Consider the following 21,985-nt stretch of genomic DNA (forward strand, 5'->3'; position numbering starts at 1 on the left):
TGGGTTTAAGCCGGCCTACCCTGCAGGGAGAGTTCAGGTTACTGGACTTTTCCTCCACTGTGAGTACCAATGTTCCACTCTCCTGTTTGGTGTGTGAGGCATCCAGTGTGGGATGTGTAAGTGTTCTGAGTAGTCCTCAGAAGTAGTACTGGGAAGGTTAGGTGGCTGCCTTAAAATAGAGGGAGAATGTGCTATAGCATCCTCCTCAGTGGAGACATGAGTGTTTATCTTGTTATGCATCATAAAAATGCTTGTCAAAGACTATGTGACTGCTCAGATTTCTGACTCCCAATAGCAGCAGCAGTATATTACTTACATGATACTGCTGAAATTGAAAAGTTTGGGTAACCAGGATTGGATTTTTATCTGGAATGACTGGTACCTAGAACTTTTTTCTGGGATACTTCCAGGCATGACTTTATCCTATTTGCCAAACTTCAAGAGGCAGTTGCACTCATCTTCCAGACAGCTAGGTGGAACCATGCTGCGTTTATGTGACAAATTAGGCTGTGTGAGAGCAGGTATTCTTGATTGGTAGGAATCTGGAGGTCAATATTGCATGGTGGAGAATCTCAGAGAGCCACAGTTGCTGTGGTCAGTAGTGCCACTAGAATGACTGAGACCTGCTCCAATCTTATCTTGCACAGAACCACAGAAATTAGCAGAGTCAGATGGAAGGGGTCAGAATGATAGGGTGTTTTATCACTGCCTCTGCCTGATATCTCAATAACTTCGTCCTGTGCTTCGTGGGTGAAACAAACAGATCCACTGTAGGAGGACCAAACCACTCCTGAAGCATGGCAAACATGGTGGGATCTTGATTGCATTCTTCTGGCTTAAAGGAGTCTGAGGCAGACTGCTGTCATGTGATATGGTGTGCAGTGATGGACTGCAGGTTGTTCTCAGCCCACAAGAGTCGAAAGACTCTTCTGGTCGAAAGACTTGGAATTGGTGCCTCCCTATCTGTTCATGGGTGCTCTAACGGTGGTATTGTCAGTCTTTACTAGGCCATGTGACTGGCTGATGATAGGCCTTAAGAGTCAAATGGACAGCATGAAGTTCCAGGCAGTTTATGCTGGGTGCCAGTTCTTGTTCTGAACAAGAGCCCTGTGCCATCCAACGTCAACAATGTACTCCCCAGCCAAGGAGACTGGCATCTATGGTTATTATCCAGGAGTATTTCCTGAGTGGTACTGTCCAGGAACGGTTGTGGGACAATTATCAAGAACACCTGACTGATGATTTTGCAGTGACACCTCTTGGAGAGACCTCGAATGACAGAATCTCAATGCACAAGATCATGATGCTCAAGACATGGATCAAGTCCATCAGGTCCATTTTTCTAAATGGAGGAGCTTGTTGCATCTTTCTGATTTTCTCCGGCGAGGAAGATAAGCCTCAGGAATATGTTGATGGCACGTAGCTGTTGTAGTCAATGTAAAGGCTGCAGATGACTTTTGAGGTCTTTATGAGGAACCATGCCTCTCCAGGCATGCTAGCACAGGGATGAGCAGTCCTCAGGCTTGCATGATCTATTTGTATTTTTACTAGAAGCCCAAGACCCCAACTGGAACCAGCTCCAAGTTAGTGGTTTGTTGGAAGGAGCAGATGTGCACTTAGAATGAAAGCAACCTAGGCATTTGTTTTCAGTACTAATCTCCCATAGAATAGCAGAGTTGGAAGGGGTCTACAAGGCCATCGAGTCCAACCCCCTGCTCAATGCCAGGAACCTCCCAGTTCCTTTACACAAAATCCACCCCTGGTTTCCCTCCAAGCATTCTTTGTTTCAGCATCCTAACCTAGAGCAGTGTGAGTATAACCATTTGTGGTGATGTTTTTGTTAAACATGTGAGAATTTAAAAACCCTTGATGATCCGTTACGAATCACCAAATATCTACCAGTAGATCCCAATCTACCTTCTGCCTGCCCTGTGCAAAGGAAATCTGTAAATCCTGATGGATCTTGTGGGAGGGAGACTTAACTAAGAGGTCATCAAGGAAAGGCTAGATGTAAATTCCCTAAAGCCAGAGGTGCACCATTATTGTGAATATCAATTTTATGAAGATAATGGGGTTGCGGCAAGACCAAAAGGCAGAGTTTTGTACTGAATATGCAGGTGTCTGTAGGTAAAACAAAGAAATCTGTGATCCCTAACAACTGGAATGTTTAGGTATGCTTCCATAAGACCTTTGTGGCCAGGGCCTCTATTTTGTATTTGTGATACCACTTGCAATCTAAAATTTCACACTAACCCCCCCTCCCTTCTTTGGAACCATACTGAACAGAGTTTGTCAAACTTTCTAGTCCCCAGGCTTGAAAGAGCTGGAAATGACTGAGGCCCACCAGTCACAAAATGGTGGCAGATGGAGGCAGAGTTTGCCTTCTGGGAAATTATTGTTTTGTGACTGCCCATGCCTACCATTTTATGAATGAGCAACCCCTACGCCCACGGTAGCCAGTTTTTGAGATTGGCCATGACAATGTCTCAAAATCCCAAATGTGCCCACCGACCCAAGAAGGTTAGGGACCCCTGCTCTAAGTAGAGAAAACGGATTTTATATTCTTTTTACACTCCCCCCCCACATGCCTCTCAAAGCCTTCTTACCTGTCACTTATAATTTCTTCTCCCTGTCTTCTTTCATGCTCCAACTGTCATTTTCTTTCATTCCTCCCTCTTGCTGCTTTTACATTTAGTTCTTCCTAAAACAGCTTCCCTCTCTTATCTCTTTCCTAATTCCCAGTTTTTAAAAGTATTGTTAAAAAACATTAGCCTTGCTCTCTAATCCACTCCTGCTGCCACACCGGCCTAGGCAGTGCACAGGGTGCAGCCATGACACAAAGTCATCAAGCAAAGAGGCACTGAGCAGTCTACAACACTGAGACTCACTTGAAGGTTGGTGGAGACCCACTGGTGGCTCCTGGCCCACAATTTGAACAACACTGTCTTAAAGGTAACGGAGGCAAGGCTGGTCCTAGAAGCGGTGTCCATACTCGTGCTTAAGGTAGAAGCTGCTCCTAGCTATTACATTTGCTGCTATGGACCTGGCAGAAAATTGTACTGAATCTAGAGTGACATCAGCTATGAAAGCCAAGGCCTTGGTTAACTTTTGGAGTGCCTTGTGGAGCCTGGCGCCTGGGTATAGGTTGAGGTTGGGTATAGGTTGAGGTCTTGACTCAGATTTTCCATTTGCAATAAGGAGGCTCTAGCAAAAACTAATAATATAGAAGCTGCTTAGACGTACAATTGCCTCACAGGCTTTTTTTTTCAGAAATAGCTTTTCTCATCTTAGTCCCTCAAAGGTGAATCTCCATTCCTGAATACTATGTCCCCTGACAATAGGGTAGTTATAGAAGCATCCACTAAAAGAAGCTTAAGGTCCTCTATAGCCAGTTGTGTTTTAAGGTAAATACAATTTGTGCAACCCATTCCGATTTTACTACGTCATTAGTAAAATGACTGGAAAAGGCACAACTTTCTCAGGGGTTAATTTTTGGAATGAACAGATGCTCTCTGAGGTGCTGGATCCAAACTGGAAGAACACAAACCTAGAAAAAAACTTGCATAATTAAGGTAGATTGGAGTGGGTGGGTTTTGATTAACTGTCCCACGGTTGCTGTGGAGATGGCCTCTATCTCCAGATTTTGAGAGGGGAGGCCTTTGGATTTAGAAAACGTTTTGCCCCTTGGGTAGAGATGGGCATCTAGGGATTCTAGAGGAGTGGTTCTGAGATGCTGGGAGGCATATGGACTTGAGATTGGGACTTGAGTCCATGCTCTTACCTCAAGGAAACTGGGAGAGGGTTAGGAAGTTAGAGCTGAACCAGTGTTTTCCTGAAAAGCTTTTCTGGAGACTGAAGAGAGCTCAATCAGTCTGGATTGCCCTTTTGCACCATCTGGTGGCTGGAGTGATGAATATGTTCAGTATCTCAGGAAATGGTGCTGTTTTTCAGAGGCCAAAGAGTTTAGGCAGGCTTCAGAAGTGGTGGTTTCTCCAATCAGCGTTAAGCCTCGAGTGCCTCCACTGAGCCGATTAAATTTACGTGAGAGAGCCTTCTCTGCCGTGGCCCCACACCTTTGGAACTAACTCCCATTGGTGGTCTGCCATGCACCATCCTTGAAGGCTTTTAAGGCCTTGAAAACACGTTATTTTCAAGAAACACCTTCTCATCATGAGTACTGTTGTTGCTGTTATATCCATTGTTGTTCTTGCTGGTTTTATTGTTGGCTTTTATGTTTTTATTGCTATTTTATTGGAACCGCAACTTTGACTATTCCCGCCTCATGACTCTGTGGCCGACAAAAATGCCTGCCAGACAACATGATAACCCACGGTGATTTAAATAGTCTACGGTGAATTATTTAAACCACCGTGGGGCTCGTGTCGTCCAAACCCACTCCTTATCTCTCACTCCTTATCTCTCACTTCACAGTGGATCACACCTGACTCACTTAGCAGAGGAGAAATAGCCAAACCATTGTGGAGAAACACCCAATCCTGACACATACCCTTACTTACATAAAAAAATCTCATTCTTATGGAGTGATTTGCTGCCAGTCCAGTGCTTGTCAACCAAATCTAAAAGTTGTTCTATGGGTTTTCCTTCACATAGTACTTTATTTTCCAACTGGATTGCTCCTTGAGGTTTGCCCTTAAATAAATAAATCAGATTTATCTTCAATACAGTAAAAACACTTAACAACAATTTTTAATCCAGACAAAGAATACAATCAAAGCTGTTTTGGAACTAAATGATATAATGCACACTGAAAAATGCTGTGAGCTGCCCCTTCACAATAGTAGAAGGCCCTCATCTAGAGATAAAAGTATGGCCCAACACAGTGGGCAAGGAGTCACACACCACCATCTACCTTGAAAAATATATACCCATCTTAGGTATAATGCATTGTGGGTAGGGACTGTGTACCTATGTTCCACGTAGTTCCCAATTCAGCAAGGGGATCCAAACACACATCTTTTATGGATCAGTATTGTAAGCTCTTCGTCTGCAATTTACACACACTATTTCAGCACTGATAATCATTACAATTAGGCAATGGGGGGGGAGTCTAAATCTCAATGAGATTTAGTTTCACAATCTTCAGGTCATGGCCATGGGTTGTGCAGATTATTTCCTTAAATCAACCTCCCCAACCCGGTACCACCCCAAAGATGTTTTGGACTACAACTCCCATCAGCTCCATCCAGCATGGCCTATGATCATGGATGATGGGAACTGTAGCTCCAAACTCTGGAGGGCACCAGATTGGAAAAGACTGCCTTAGATACATTAATTCTCTCTATAAGCTATTCTTACATATCATTATTAGGGTCCACCACATATTTTTATCTCTCTCTCTCTCTTTTTTAATTTATTTTCCACTTATTTGTATTTTTGATGTGATATTCCTTTTGTCATGGTCTTTGGTTTGTAAAAATAACACTTTATTTTTGAAAATTGTTTTGGTGGTAATTAATATGCCACTATTGTAACTTCGGGAGTGCCTCCATACCTAGAACTCAGGATACAAAATACTCAGGATCTACTGAAATAAAAATCAGACCAGCGCAGCATACGCTAAAAATGTTCACCCAGTTAAGAACTGAACCTTGATCTCTCAAAGCTAGCCCAATACAAAAGTCTTGTAATTTTGGAGAGCTCCATAATTGTGGGGCAAATTACCAAGAATGCTCTATGCACACACACCCCGAACAAATGGAAAGGTCTTCTTGATCATTCTACAAGATCACAGTGGGACACATAACAGAGGTGGTAGCCATCTCTATGGTATGCAGAGCCCAAGTTATTCAAGGCTTCATAGGTAAAAAATAGTGCCTTGACTAATTCTCCCAGAGACAAAGAGCTAGTGCACATTTAGACTAAAATTACTGGCATTCAGACAGAATTCAAATATCACACTGTAACTGAATGCACATGAGGGGAACCAGGCACATCCAGCACAGAGTCCAGCCACATTCTCAGCACACAGGATGCATTCCTAGCCTGCTTGTAGTGCTGTATTTAGAATTGGACATTTGCCCTTCATTCAGGAGAGATTACAAGTGTCCATTTCTAAACGAATGCTAGATGTAGTTTAAGTGCAGCACTGTTCAAGTTAGAATGCATAAAGAACAGAGCACATCTAACCTTGCAGGGCTAGATAGTCACACACCCCCCCCAAACTGTTTCTGCACTAGGAGATAGTCTGCAGGGTTATATACATTAGAACGAATTAGTCCCGTCAGCCAGAGCAAAAAATTAATGGCAGTGTTTGTGTGCATCCTTGTATTCCTATTAATTTCTGCTTTTCAAGAGGTATAAAATTTTTCTAGGCAGTAACCCTGTGAGCCAATAGAGTAGCGTTCCCCAACCTGGTGTCCTCCAGATGTTAAACTGCAATGTCATACACACACATAGTGTGATATCAGATGGAGTGCTAAGATTTTCAAAAGGTCTGGCTGTCTGGCCGAGTGCCCCTCATCAGTTTTTTTTTTTCATTCACTCATTCTGTCCCATTGTTAATCCATGATTTTAGAAAATATCTAGGCCCCATGGTCACTTGTGGAAAGGAAGAATTGCATCCAGCCAATGAGGCAAGAAAGCTTTACAAAAACTGACTAATCAATGTATGCATGAACCAGCAGGCTAGTAAGCTTTTATGGGCTAATTTATGTGGGAATAATTTGCAATGCTTCCCTAATTTTTGCATGGTCCTTGTAAATAATTTTATTTACAGAGCTTGTTCTAGATTTCTTTTTAAATTATGTAGCTAATGTGCACCCATAAGCATTTTAAAAATCAATGCAGTAGAGAAAAATGAGGAGGGGGCCTTCTGTAACACTGCAGTAAGATTACAATGAGCCAGGAATGAAAAATTAAGCAAGATACGGTGTCTATGCCAATCTTTTAAACACGGCTCTACTAACAATGGGGAGCTAAATGACTATGCAGAGAAAGAGCTACATTTTAAAAAGGAACAAGGTTTTGATTATGAAGGTGGGGAAAGATCCAGGAAATAGCAGGGGAAGTTAGCACTTAAAGAGGTTCAAACTTTAATTCCAAGAAACAAGGAAATGGACTGCTGATTCAGGAAGACACTGTGCTAATCCAAACAATTATCAGTGACAGACTGTGCAAACATGAGCTGATGCAGATACATACCTTTAGGAACCTTCAATATACGCAATTTATTTCAACTGAGTCACAAAAAGTCATGCCATATAATGAACTTATACATTGTACATTTTTTCTCCACTATTTAGGTCTGATACCTACATCTTTACTATATATCTTCTTCTGATGAGGTTCCTTCTGAGTAGGTCCTGTTGTCACTTCTGGTGGGCCTATAAAAGGAGAAATACATAACTGAGCCTAAAACCATGGAATTACAGAAGCTCCTTAATATAAATATTATTGTGTGAAAATAAGAGTTAAGGACAGCAACATTCATACTAACCAGATAAACTCTGTGTAACCAAAAGTATTTTCTGTGTGGCAGACTAAACAGAGTTTTCAAAACTGTTTCAAGAAATAATAATTTGTTCTTGTTCAGTTTTCCCAAGACATTTCAGAGATCCCCCCCCACACACACACAACATGTATGTTCTGATAGGATTACGGAACTATAGGGCTTGAAAGAATCTAGAGCTTATCTAGATAATGGATAATTAACTGGTAGCTTGCCGGTCAGAAACCATTAATCTGTTCCCAATCACCTCACTTCATCATGAAAGCATGATGAAAGGCAATTGGCCTCTTCAAGAAGCACATTAATCCCTCAGGAATCCTCCAACAGGTGACTCCGACTTCCATTACTGTATATTTTATCACTTGGTGGAACCAACAGTGTTACAGAGCTTAACTGCCTACAAGACGTTCATATTAGCCCTACGCAGACAAATTATAGTGGTGGCCAAAATTGTGGACACTTTTTGAAATTTTCATGTTTTGCAACTTTGCATGCTTATAGCAAATGTTCTGTTTCACGAAATTCAAATGTTTATATATCAATTGAAAGACCTGATTCACGTAATACAACAATCCTGCTTCTTTTCCTGGGTGTCCAATCAACTCTTTACTTTGGTACCATTGCTCTATTTATGATGTACGTACGTACACTTTTAATTTGAGAAATACTTCAAATATTCACACAATCTCCAATCACACTTCAGTTACAGAACAAACACCAAAATGGACTTTCCCCAACTCGAAACATAATGTATAGCAGCTACTGCGATGTGATTGGTCCCCAGAACAAGGACTGTGATTGGCCAGTAGGGTTTGCAATTCCAATCTGCTTCTTCACTCAATCACACCTGTGTTTGTTTTTAGACTAAAGTAAGCATAACTTTTTTTGTACTGCAGATACTTGCATTCTGTTTTTTGTATTGAATTCATCATTAAATTCTCTTTCAATTGATATATAAACATTTGAATTTCGTGAAACAGAACATTTTCTATAAGCATGCAAAGTTGCAAAACATCAAAAATTCAAAAAGTGTCCACAATTTTGGCCACCACTGTAAAAGTGCAGTAAGGGAAATAATCATGACAGCTCACATCACTATGGACCATCCCAGGTCTGTCTACAAAATAGGCAGGTCATTTGCATGTTGAGACCAACACATGTGAGTGCAAACCATTTATAAAAACTGCAGTGTAGAAATTGGGTGGTTCAAGCTATACACACAGAGGCTCCAATGCAAATATGATGTCCAAATGTTGGAGAAAGTGGGGCAAGTCAATGTAGTTCTGATTCCCCTCCTCCCCATCAAACATCTGCAAAGGTTTCCAGTAAGCAAAGAAACACTTCCAGCCTAAAATACAACACTCTGGAGAATACAATCCCTCCCCCCAATACAAAATCCTCAAAGAATCCCAGCAGCCAGGCACAGTCAAATGCTTATCACAGATTAACCAGGGATCTCTGGCCCATGGCTTGGATGCAGCCCAGAGACTTCCTCCTCCTCACCACCAGCCCCACAACAGTTAGGCTTAGGAAAAAAGGTCCAATTCACATACATGGCCCAATTGTTGCACACATGTATTTTCAGTGGGGAGAGAAGTAAGTGGCCGAGTGGAAAAAGAGTGTGGCTAAGAGTGGAAAGGGGGTGGATAAGAGGAAAAAGGGAGTGGTCCACTGCCATTCCTAGCCCTATCCACTTTTAACTTCTGTGCATTGTCCGGTATGCCCCCGCTACTGCCTGAGAAATTTCTCCCAAGGGAATACAATCCTCAACATAAAAATAGAGTTCCGCACTCCTGGTAGGTATGAATACACAGTTTTCCCAATCACTTGCCTTTGGGAAGGGCTGGAATCAAGGCGGTTGGGGAAAAAGCAGTGGAACAAAAGCAATATAGCAATATGTCTTTTTTGCTAACTAACTGTAAGCTGCTCCAAAAGCCTTTTTTGGTTGAGGAGCGGGGTATAAATATGCTAAATAATAAATAAATAAATAATATAGCCCCCCACTCCATATTTACAGGGAATGACAACTTAAATGTCATTCTCCAGATACACCTTTGGGAAGGGGCCACAGAAGGCCCCAGTCCCAATCTCCGTCATCTCCAGGTAGGGCTGGAAAAACTCCTGCCTGAAACCCGGACAGCCACTGCCAATCAATATCGACAACACTGGAGTAGATGGACCAATGATCTGACTCAGTGTAAGGCAACTTCTATGTTCCTTTGTAATGACAGCTGGCCAGAAAGAGATGCACAGCATGCTGGTCTGGAAATGCAGAGATCTGCAGAAACATGGAATACAGCATGAGGGTTAAAGAAGAAATATTGCCAAAAGTCCCAGCTCTGGGAATAAATGGCCTTAGGCTTAGGAACTTTGGCAAGTGTAATTATAAACAGTTAACTGGAGCGGCTAAGTTAAATCATGCCAAAAATTCCTGGAGGACAAGGAACTAAACTGGTATGTCTAATACAAATAATTCAAAGTGAGTTGGAGAGGGCAAGAAAACTTCCTCTGAACACTCATGTCCAAGATGAATCAGAAGAAGATCATCTGTGGCAGAATTTCAAGTAACATGTTGGATGTGTTGTGATGATGAAGATTTTTAAAATGCCCTTCATTCAGAATATCAGAGCAGTATGCAATGAAAGCCCCCAAAGTTGGTATAGAACTCTAAAATACAATAATAACAGGATATAGACATAAAAAATTAAAAAGCAGAAAAATATAAAAGGACAGGCAAACCAGGAAAAATGGACAGGGAAACAAAGAAATTTTAACCTGGTACCAAAAAGATAGTAAAGTCTTGCTAACTACTTCTGAATTAATGTAATTTGAGTTCAGTATGAAAACTATACACAATTTTCTTTACAGAGAAATGGGGTTGAAAGTTGGTTAAATGAAATACCTAAACAGCAAATAGCTAATTGGAATTATCCACAAGGTGGCATCATTAGCATAAAAACAGACTGGAGAATCTAGTCTGGACAACATTCAGCAAAAACTTTTCCAAATCATTCTAATTACCGCATGTGTTTTGGGCATACAATCCCATAATCTAACAGACTGCCACAGTTTTACATTTAGCAAAGACAACAGCATTAGCCAACACTCTTCACTGAAGAAAGAGAAAAAGTGACTTCTACTTCAAACATCACAGTTCATTAGGAAAAATAACGCATCTTTTTTCAAATTAATAGCAAGAAGGAGCAGAGCCATTACAACTAGAGGTGTGCTCCACTCCGATTAGAATCGGAGAATCAGAAGCGAATTGGCCTGCTCCGCCTTGCCCAGAGGCGGAGTAGAAGCGGACCGCGGACCCTTAGAAGCAAGGCGAAGAGAAGCGTCCATAGGAGAAGCGCTTCTATTTTCGCGGAGCGCTCCGATCGCCATTTTGAAAAATTTCGCCCATAGGATTGCATTGCGGAAAAGAAAAGGGGATAACTGTGTTGTTTTTTAAGCTATCTTTCTGAAACGTCTTGTGCTTAGAGAGTCGTGGCTGGGGGTCATTTTGAGCCTACTCTCAGCTCTCTGCGTGGTGCGGTTCGCTTGCTATATTTTTTTTAAAAATCGGGTAAAAAACCCAGGAGATTTACCTTTTTGAAGTGCTGAGGGGCAGAGTCAACTCCCGGTCATGATCACATGATCCCAAAGTTGGAGGAGGGGATAGGCAAAATGGGATACTTGGGATACTGGGAACTTCTCTTTCTTAGTCTGAATGGACTTTTCCCAGTGTTTTTTAAAACAGTAGCCCCACCAAATGCATAAACACAACCTGAAATCATATACTAAGCAAATAAATAACAGATAGGAAACACAGCACTGCTACCCACCCTAACCTTGGTGAACAACTGAATAGATGTGTTGCAAGGGGATGAGCTCCCCTAGGGCATGTGGACGTGCCCAGTGCACTCCTTGGAGGGTCATCAGAGCCCTCCAAAGGTAAACCAGTGGAGAAGCAATGCCTATCATGAGTTGAAGTGTAAGTTTGCTTCTTAAAGAGTGGTCCCTAGACAGGGACAGTCAAATTGGTATAATTCCCCCTCCCCCTGGGCACGTCCACTTCCCTCTTACTGGTAAAAGACAGATAAAGCCTTTTTTAAAAAAATCTTCCTGTTGTTTATTCAGCAACACTGCTGCTTTTAATTCTACCCCTCCTTTATTTATTTATTTATTTATTTATTTATTTATTCCATTTTATATTTACACCCCATAGCCCAAGCTCTCCTGGCTTTTCCTCTTCAGTGAAGTCAGGCAGGCTTTCATTGTAGTTCAACTCCTTGTTGTTGTTGTTGTTGTTGTTGTTATTATTGCTATTAATATTAATTAGTACTGCTATTATTAACGTTACTGTTGTTGTTGTTTAATAATGGCTGTGATCACAGTGCAGTCAATCAACTCTGAAGCAAGGATCACAAAGCTTTACTCTTATCCTCCTAGCCTCCTAGTTATGGGATGCAAAAGAAAAGGCATCTCTCTGTGCAGCTCCCACCTCACAGGGATGGTTTGCATTACTGGCTTTGAAACTATCCTTGGCTCACTTCCTTGTGCCCCCAGAAATGTCTGCTGCCTACCTGCCTTCCCTCCCTCCTCCCCTGCCCACCTCGCAGGGATGGTTTTTGTGTGTCTTGCTTTGACTCAGGGGATAAGTCCTTCCTGCGCTCACTTAAGACTTTTGGAAGTTCCAAATCAATTTTTCAAGTGTGGAAGAAGATTCATATAGGTTTATCTACTCCCCAATTCATGGCATGTTGGGATTTCCTTTGAAATGGCCCCAGTCTGCAGCTTTAAAATCCCTGAGATACTGGAGTGTCCAATTTTCATAAATTCCCCAAAAATCAGGGGATGATGGGATTTGCTTGAAACTTGGCGTCCATGTGGACACATGGATAAGCTGTCACGGGACCGAACGTGAGGTTTCTGACGTGCAAATTGACATAGTTGTAGCATGGGACTTGATTTGGGGTGAGTTAAAAGGTTTAAGCCCCGCCAAAAATCAGGGGATGATGGGATTTGCTTGAAACTTGGCATGAATGTGGATCTAGATGGCATCTGTGAGGGTGCCTGCTTCAATTTTTTTTATCTGTCAAAATGTCGGAGAACAGTCCATGTCTGAAAATGGGGTGTCCGATTTTCAAAAATTCCCCCAAAATCAGGGGACGCTTGGATTGGCTTGAGTCTTGGCATGCGTGTGTATACACGTCCATGAGGTGTCATGGTGCCAAACTTGAGGTTTCTAACTTTAACAGAAAAAAAGTTGTATACTTTTTTGGATTTCAATGCAAGCCTATGGGGGGGAGCGGAGCGGACTATAGGCGGAGCGGGCGGAGCGAAGCGGCCCGATCCGCAAATTGCGGATCTGGAAGAGAAGCGGATCGGGGGGTCCGTGCACACCCCTAGTTACAACAAGTCATGCCTACAGATTTAATCAGTGCTAGCAACAAAAGTTCCATCGCTGGGACACATCAGACAAAACACTGTGCAGAACCAGATGCAACACTGAAAAGGTGTGCAGCCATCCATCTAGCTTCCCCATTCATCTCCTTAACATCTAGTACAGAGGTAGGCAACCCAGTCTCTTCTAGATGGTTTGGACTACAACTCCCAGCATCCCTTATAATTGGCCAATGGCTGGGGCTAAGGGGAGTTGTAGTCCAAAGCATCTGGAGGGCAACAGGTGGCCTGTCCCTGATCTAGTAGCACTCATCTATATCCTGATATCACAATATTGCTATCGGGGCACAATCTCCCTGACGAGGCCCGCCTGGCGCCGACATGGTAATCTTTTCGGCATCAGGTCAAGACTTTTCTCTTCTCCCAGGCATTTAGCAATATGTAATTAGCCTGGGTTTGTTTTTGTATTTTTTCGTGGTTTTAAATTGTATGTTTTTGTAATTTAAATTTTTGGTATGTTGTTTTTAAGTGTTTTTATCCTATGTAAACCGCCCAGAGAGCCTTGGCTATGGTTATTTATTACATACAAATGTAATAAATAAATAATAATAAACTGCATTTTCTCGGCTGCCTCTAGCGAGAAGCCAGGGGGTAAAAAAACTCAGGACTTACACATCAACATACAGGTCAGTTCTATAAGGGATTATGGAGGAGATAGACAGATGGGTGGCTGCTGTTTTTGGCAGCAGTCACATGTTTAATTTCACTTAATGTGTTTGGCTTAGACCTTAGCAAGGCCTTGACAACGCTTCAAAAACAATTTTACCTGGATGGGGTGTAAAATTAACATGGGTTGCCATTTTTTCAGACCCTTTAGCCTTATCCTGGAACTTCAAATTAGAATGTTTCGTGGGCAGTTCTTTCGATGGAGTGCCTAACAATAAAACTCCACTGTCAATTTTCCTTTTCTCAGGCCCTTGACCAAAGACGCCTTGGGCAATTCTATATTCTAGAAGGGAGAGAAAAATCCCAGATTACTGCAACATATTCAAAAAATTATATTACGTTATTAGCTGGAGTACACAGCAGGGGCATGACATCAAGTAACTATTTACTTCCCTCCATTGTGAGAACTCACCACGTACTCCTACGCTCTACTTTAACCAGTTTCCTATTCATTAAAGCATGGCCATAGCTAGACCTAAGGTTTATCCCTGGATCGTCCAGGAGTCAAACCTGTTCATCTATGTGACACACAGAGGATCCAGTGCTCAAGCAGGGGCGAACCCTGGATGATCCCAGGATAAACCTTAGGTCTAGCTGTGGCCTATGTCTCCTCTTATCCCATGACTGTTAAATTTAATCAAGAGTCTTTGGGAGAGACTTTCTCAGAAGCCTTTTGAAAGTCCAAGTACACAATATCTATGGGATTACCCATTCAATATGCTTGTTGACAACATCACAGATGTAAGGTTGGTGAGACAGGACTACCTTTCCAGAAGTCATGTTAATTCCATAACGCTTGATAATTTTACGTTTAAAATGATCACTTTCACTAGATCTTACCCCAAAGGGTCTCATAACTCACCTGATGTCAGTGACAATACTCATAATAGCCAAATGCTGGAAATCCTTGGATGGAGACTTATTTAAAAGCTGGCTGGCACAGCTTTGAGACATAGCTCTTTTGGACAAATTAACAAATGAAACCCGGAACCGAAGAAGCAACACAACCACTACCACTTTTTATAAAACTTGGTTTAATTTTATTTCTTACGTGGTTACTAAGGAACATGGGTATCGACCTCCTGCAACACATGGTGATCTTTGGAACACTACTTTTATTTAACTGGTGGGAGACTTCCCCATTTTTTGTTACTGTAAACTTTGTTTTGTCTATGCTGTCCATATTTTCCAGGGGTACTCTCATAGGGAGAGGGGGGAGAGGAAACTGTTGTTTCACCTAAAATAATAAAATACAATTAAAACTAATTATCGCTTTCCACTAATTTGCCTTGAATACACCTTAATACACTGTAATTTCCTGAATTTTCCCATTACATTGGTAATTTCCAGTCCTGTGATACAGAGGGAAATCTTAGGAACATGTTACATATTTGTTATATCAGCAACTTAACATTTGCATTCTTTTAAGAACTCTCAGATGGATATCAGTAATTTGTTTGTTTTCCAGTGATTTGTTTGTTTTCAATTTGCCTATAAAGTCTAGAACAGAGGTAGAGAACCATATTGGGTCAGATGACGTCGGGGCTGTATTGTCAGCTTGCATTTCCTTTGTGCAAGGTTGTGTCCCATTTTGTCCTCATTTGAGTAAGATTTCCAGTGCCTGAAGGAAGCCATCTTATCTCTAAGTGATTCCTTGACCTGCTTGTTAATCATGCCGGTGACCTCTTGGAATTTGTGCTGCCTTTCTTGACCTGTGGTTATACATTTTAGCTGAATTCCTGATTGCGGTTTGAGTAATCCCCAAGCATTCGGGAGAGATTTGACCTTCTTGACTTTCCCATTCAACTTCCTTTTTACCAGTTCCTTCATTTTAGCCAAGCGAAGTCAAAATGTGACCGTGTCAAACTTCGTTGACACTTTTCCATTTGCGTATAAATTACATTTGATAGCACCACCATTTCCGGTCAGTTCAACAACACTCATATCTCACACTAGGTCCTGGGGACTGTTTAGGATTGAGTCTAGTGATGCCGCCTTGTGGTAGGTTTCATGACCAACTGTTCTAGAGCACAATTGTTTGGGGTATGGAGAAATTATTTTGGGTATGGAGACATTTTATTTCTTTGTCGTAACTGGTAAACACATTTATCCAGTCTATGTGAAGGTAACTGAAATCACCCATTAATACACTTTCTCCTAATATTTTCCTGATTTGATTCCCCATTCTCAAGACATCCTGAGCATTCTGGTCAGGGTACAATAGCATGTCCACAGTACTAAATTACTTTCGGTTCCTGGTTATTTTCACCCACAGGAAATCTATCGAGGATCCAGATCCTATTAAGGCTTCTAGTTTAACACTATGATCTCTTTGACATCAAGACCAATACCGCCCCAGTATGCCCTACCCTGTCCTTTCTATAGAGTTTGTTTGCAGAGACGACGGTGTCCAGCTGGACGTCTCCATTCCACCAGGTTTCTGGTATGCCCACTATATTCGCCTTTAAAACCAAGCACTCCAACTCTCCCAACTTTGCTCAGGGGTTTCCAGCATTAGCATAAAAACATTTATACATGCTATTCCTCTCTAGTTGTGTTTGGTGTGTGCATTTTACCTTATGGACCTTTAGCCTTTTTGACTATCATGTTTTACTGTATGCTCACGCCTATTTTCATCTCTTTTCCAGAGATGTTTTCACTGTTATCCCTTAGAGCTGATTCAGCCCCTGCTTCTGTCATCTTTCCTCCAGGGTTCAGCTTCCATTTTGGTTCAAGCGGATCCTATTCTTGTTTAAGTGGATGAGCCCCTTGGGAATGGAGTTGTGTGTTGTTGTTTTAAATCAGGGGAGTAGACAATGGCTAGGGAATTAAGGAGAAGGCGTAGTTTCAGGAATGCAAGGGACTGAGTCACTATGAGCCTGGCTCAATGTGCACTTTCTTTACAGTCTGGTTTTTAAAACTGAACTAAAAGTTGAACTCTTAATTTGGACTTAGGGTCTAAACTTAAACTTTAGTTTGAGAGCTAAAGACCTAAAAACGGAGCCTACACTGAAAACTAAGACTACACTTCTTGTTTACAAGCAGAATTTTCCACTAGCAAGGCCTGCACTGTGGCATTTATCAAGATAGAGCTATATAATAGGGTTTTTTAGTTTCTTTTGAGCTGAGGTTTTGTGAAACCACACAGGTGTCTCTGTTACAGCAGGACTGGAAAAACTGTTTCTAACAGATTTTCTCTCTCAGAATTTAGCTGGTAAACTGTACGTTTCTAAAGCAGGGGTTCTAAAGCAGGGAAACGTAGTTTTCCAGACATGACTGGATTGCACACACACCCTTCAGCCCGCATCACTGGCAATGCTGGCTAAGGCTGATGCAGTCCAACCACATCTGGAGAGCCAACCCTGTCCTAAAGGATTAACCTCCTGGCATTTAGTTCCCTTTCGTGTGCCCTTGTTTTGGCTTCAGATGATGATTTATAAGTTAAATGGTTACCTAACTGAATTAAATAAATATGTGCCTAGCACTTACCTGCTCTTCTCATGGGTGCTTAATTCACAAGCCTGAACACACAGGATTTCTAGGCTATAGTATTATATAACTGAACTAAACTCAGATAATGAAATAGGACAGTATTTATTAACTTAGATTTTCAATATAAAATAGCGGGTTTTTTTATAAGAGAAACTCACCAAGCAAATTTGGATCTAACATACCTCTATCCAGTTCTCGTGCTTTCAACACATTTCTATTTTCTGATATAGCATCCTATAAAAAAGAAGATTTTTTTTTATTAACATTCATGTATAGTACTCTAAAAGCTCTCCTACAAATCTACATATTGAAAGGCCAATCTAGGGATTGGAAGTTATGCATTCTTTAGAACAACATTAAGTGATCTTACTGGTGCTCAGTACTGCAACAGAAGTCACCAGTCACCAAACACAATGATTAAATATAGTGTCAAATACACTATATTGTTTGGTGCTCATCAGTCAACCTTCTAAAGCAGGGGTAGGAAAACTTCTGGGGCTGTGGGCACATTTGGCAATTCAAGAAACTGTCCTGGGCACCACCACAAAATGGCTGTTATGGGAAACATGGCAAAGGACAAATAACTGGCCCAAACGACTGAGTGCAAGGCAGACAACTCCTTTAGACCCACAGTTTTCAGCACCAACAGAAACCTATGTCACAACAATCCCAGCTGCCAGTTAGAAACATGTTAATTTAGGGCATTTTGACAGCTGCCAAATAGGGTGTCTTGGGGTGCATTAGTGCCCACAGGAATCACATTGCTTACTCCTTTTCTAAAGTAATCCAGATAAGGCCTCATACACATAGTCTTACAAGTATGCAGGATTCTGTTTATAGGATCCTCCCTGGTAGAAGATAAACAATTCTGGTACAATTTGTCTACATCTACGTGTTCAAATGACCACTTCAGGAAAACATCCCGTGACCACCAAATGTTATATCAGAATAAGCTGAACGAAAGAGAAGCAGTTATCATTAAAAAAAATAAACTAACTTTAAATTACGTGTTTACTTTATCTTACCTATAGAGCTCTGAATGAGTTCATTGATACCTTCTTGGCAAAGCAATTTATACAAGTATGTAACAAAGCTATGCTATAAGAGGAATTTTTAAAAGTTGTTAGTTAATACACCCTGACATCAAATGCTGATTGCTCAAGAATAGAGAGGGTCTAAAAAATACACTACAGGCCATATTTTTGTAGACATTACTTCCCAATAACATCAACAGGCGTGTGCAAGAACTTTTGTAACACACTAAGTTAAGAGAGTACTCTCTCTTTACCCATTTCCTGAAGTTTCTTCAGTTGCCATCCTGGCCCTAATATGCCCAGATTCTTGCATTTTGGTGTTCAAAGTCATCTTAACTTTCCCTGTATCTCTGCTACCACACAGCCCCTTCCTATTAGCTTGCCCCTGAGATTCTCTAGGTTTCCTCATGAGTCCTGTAGAGTACTATACTTAGCGAGAAAGTAACATTTTATTTATTTATTCATTTATTTATTTATTGCATTTCTATACCGCCCAATAGCCGGAGCGCCAAGCCAAAACTAGAAAGTAGTAATGATCTTTTAAGGGTAGTGGTAAACAGCAGATTTGTCAACTTAGAAATCTGGACATTTTCATTGGTTGAACTGAATCAGGAAACATTTCAGAGGTGTGGACAGTTTTACAATACTATGTAAAATGTCAGGAGTTTCTGGTATTAGGAAATGTTAAAGGTAATTGCATTCCTGTCTGATTTGCTTTGCATAATGGCTTAGAGGGAATCTTAGCATAGGAAAAATGCACAATATAGCATTTTATTGTTTATTTTCTTTACCTTGAGCATGTGTTCTTGTGGCTTTTGCATTAAGACGTAATGTGGTGGGGAGACAGAAGACCTCGAGTGCCTCCCTGTATTCTTTTCCATTCTATAAATATCTCAAGAAATAACATGTTTAAATACTAAATCAGTTAAATTTAGTTTAAATACTACATTAAATACTACAGTATCACATGAGACATCAGCTACAGACAAAAAGAGCAAGCATTTCTCACCTCAATTTTTTGCTACTTCCTTTGAAAAAATAAATGTAAAATAACACACACAAAAATACAACCTGACAATGTTTAGTATGCATTGTTTTAAAATTCCTTTTGATTCTCCTGAAAATAAAGGGAAAATAATCTCCCCATTACTCCCCAAAGTCTTTAATTTACCAAAATTCTAAATTACCAAAGTAAAAGAAAACTTCTAAAAGTTCAGCATGAGAAGATTTAGCAAGTATCCCCAAATGTTACTTTCTTTTTCTTAATTCATGCAAAAAAAGTTATAGCCTACCACTCCAGCAACACCCACAAGACTACTCTGGCTAGTTCAATAAAAGGACTGTTGGATAGTGGGGTGGGCAGTACACCAGTAGAATCCCTTCTCTGTCCTGAATACCCACTTTCACTTGCACACACTCAAAACTGGAAGACTGTGGGATAGAGTTAGACCACTGCAGCAATGCCTCTCCACCCTGTAGGTCTTGTTTGAATGGAGAACCCAGGTGGGCAAAGCTTGAAGAGATACAGACACACACCCAGTCTCATTCAACCAGGTTGGCACGCTCACCCAGGATCAAGTCCTGGATGGCTGTTTTCGCATTGACCAATTCAGGAGCAGTACCCTCAACCAAGGAAGACTATCACCCTGCCCACTCAGGCTCTCTGAACTGACAAACAGTCCAGGAGCAACAAACACTCTCCCTTATAATGCACTTCCTTCCCCTATAATGACCTGCCGGTCTCCACCTGCCAAACCTCCCTCTGCCCTTTACTGTTACAATGGCTGATCTCCGTTTCCCTCCATCTCATAAGGCATACACTCTAACATATCTCATGAACAGGTCAGCACTGGAGAGTGCTGAATGACCCAGAAACATAGGGGGCTATATACCTTGATATGGACTAGTCCAGTACTGAAGATAATGAGTGAGATTTCGAAATGCAAGAACTACATACTGTTTAAATCATGAAATTCAACCGCTGGGACTCTTTTAGATGATCCAGTTACTCCTGGAGGCTTACTTAGGTCCCATTCACACTTGGCAACGAGGTTTAGGACTGCTTCATCATCTGCATCCATCAACAAGCACTTTTTTGACATGGTGTTAACATGCACAACTCTTGGATGGACAGATCTGCAATGAAACAATATGGCACCACACAATTTATTTATTTATTTATTTTATTACATTTATATACCGCCCCACAGCCGAAGCTCTCTGGGCGGTTTACAACAATTAAAAATGGTAAACATTAAAAGTATACAAAATTTAAAAACCATCAAAAACATAAAAAACAGTATATATATAAAAAAATCACAATCACACAATCACCTCTGTATGGTACTAACAAAACCATAGCTAACCCCTGCCCCAAATATATGGAGAGAACCCATAAAGCAATTGATGAGGGACATTAGATCTGTTAGTGTTGGAATTAAGACATTAAGGATGGAAAGGAGATCTAACTGCAATGACTTTCAAAAGACTTCCTGAATCATTGGCTCCAAAAATGGTCTTAAAGCAAGCTGTGAATTGTCAGGCTACTTGAATTTATGCCATGTCTGGACAATGCCACTTTGCCTGAAGCAAGATGAACAGAAGCATGAACATTTTTTCCAGGTTTGAACAGAAACCACATGGCCCGTAATGTCTAGCACCAAACAACTCTTAAGTACTCCTGAATATGCTCATACTGTGGCTAGTTTTGTTTACAGCACAGTACAGGTGCTTTCCATAGGGGAGAACACACCTACTGTAGCTCAGGCTGTTTCAATCCTTCTTGTTCTTTGCTTGCAATTTGATTGAAATGCTGGAACAGGGGAAAACCAATACCAAGAGACTGATCCTAGTTTCCCTCCATCAGGTACTGCTATAGGAGTCTGGATAGCTGAAGAGTGGAAAGGCCATGTATCCGCTGTCATGATCACGAAGACCACACACTGAGAATCTTCGCCAGACCACTTCAACACGAGCAAATGCAGAATTTTACGTGCATGCTTGAATCTTTCCATCTCTTTAAGCTGCAACTCCTGTTTCAGAAGCTGCTCTCCATACATCCCTTTTGCTTGAAGGTCAGTTCGTGAAATATGATTGCAGGAGGGATGTAGCTTCCAGAAGAGGGAGTCTCAGAAACCCCCTGTCCATATATCTCCTCTCACATAGAGGAGCCCACTGCTCCCAGCCCACTGCTTTTCAAATTCAAATTATGGGATTTCAACCAGATGACCTCTGATCCCTGCAAATTTGATTTGTGGCATTCCCTATACATAAAGATTCCTGCCTGGAACAATTTTAAAACATAGGCTACTTCACACATATGGCCCATTGTTCCAAACTGACATGGCTGATTATTGGAAGCAACCTAAAAACTCAGGAACAGAACACCTAACTGACTGCCTTTGCCTATATATACCCATTAAACCCTCGAGATTTTCCAAGGAGGCCTTGCTCCACGACCACACGTCAGCTGACCTTCTCAGAAGTAATACCCACCTTCTGGAACACTCTCTCAAGTGCTGTTCGAGAGACAGAAGCTATTGCAAGCTTTAAAGATCTCTTGAAGACATTGTTGCTTACACAGGCTTTTCTTGACTTGTAATGGACTATGACACAGTTCCATTTTATATTCATCTTACAGACTTTGTTAAAATATTTTTAATTATTATTTTAGATTGTTCTTACATGGTTTTTGCTCTGGTTATTATATATGTGCTGTGGTGTGAACTTCTTGGAGATTTTAGGATATTAAGCAGTATAAAAGTAGCATAAATAAATAAATATGTCTATGGCCAAAATCCAAAGATTTAGAGTTGCATCCAATGAAGCACAAAGAGCTGTAGTCAGAAGAGACACTCACAGAAGCCCCAGTGCTCTA

The 21,985-nt window shown here is 41.1% G+C and overlaps 1 protein-coding gene across 1 annotated transcript in view; it reads right to left on the reverse strand.

The window, feature by feature from the left end:
- The window catches only part of CEP72 (centrosomal protein 72), a 49,185-nt gene that overhangs the window by 13,374 nt on the left and 13,826 nt on the right, over positions 1-21,985 (reverse strand). Inside the window, exons 5-10 of the mRNA XM_063125206.1 lie at positions 20,066-20,244; positions 18,900-19,000; positions 17,257-17,308; positions 13,683-13,865; positions 7,276-7,343; positions 4,518-4,650 (exon numbers count right to left, since the gene is read on the reverse strand). Of these exons, the coding sequence (XP_062981276.1) occupies positions 4,518-4,650; positions 7,276-7,343; positions 13,683-13,865; positions 17,257-17,308; positions 18,900-19,000; positions 20,066-20,244 (716 nt within the window). The remainder of the gene's footprint in view (positions 1-4,517; positions 4,651-7,275; positions 7,344-13,682; positions 13,866-17,256; positions 17,309-18,899; positions 19,001-20,065; positions 20,245-21,985) is intronic.

This window comes from Elgaria multicarinata, chromosome 1, assembly GCF_023053635.1.
Source record: "Elgaria multicarinata webbii isolate HBS135686 ecotype San Diego chromosome 1, rElgMul1.1.pri, whole genome shotgun sequence".
Lineage (NCBI taxonomy): Eukaryota > Metazoa > Chordata > Lepidosauria > Squamata > Anguidae > Elgaria > Elgaria multicarinata.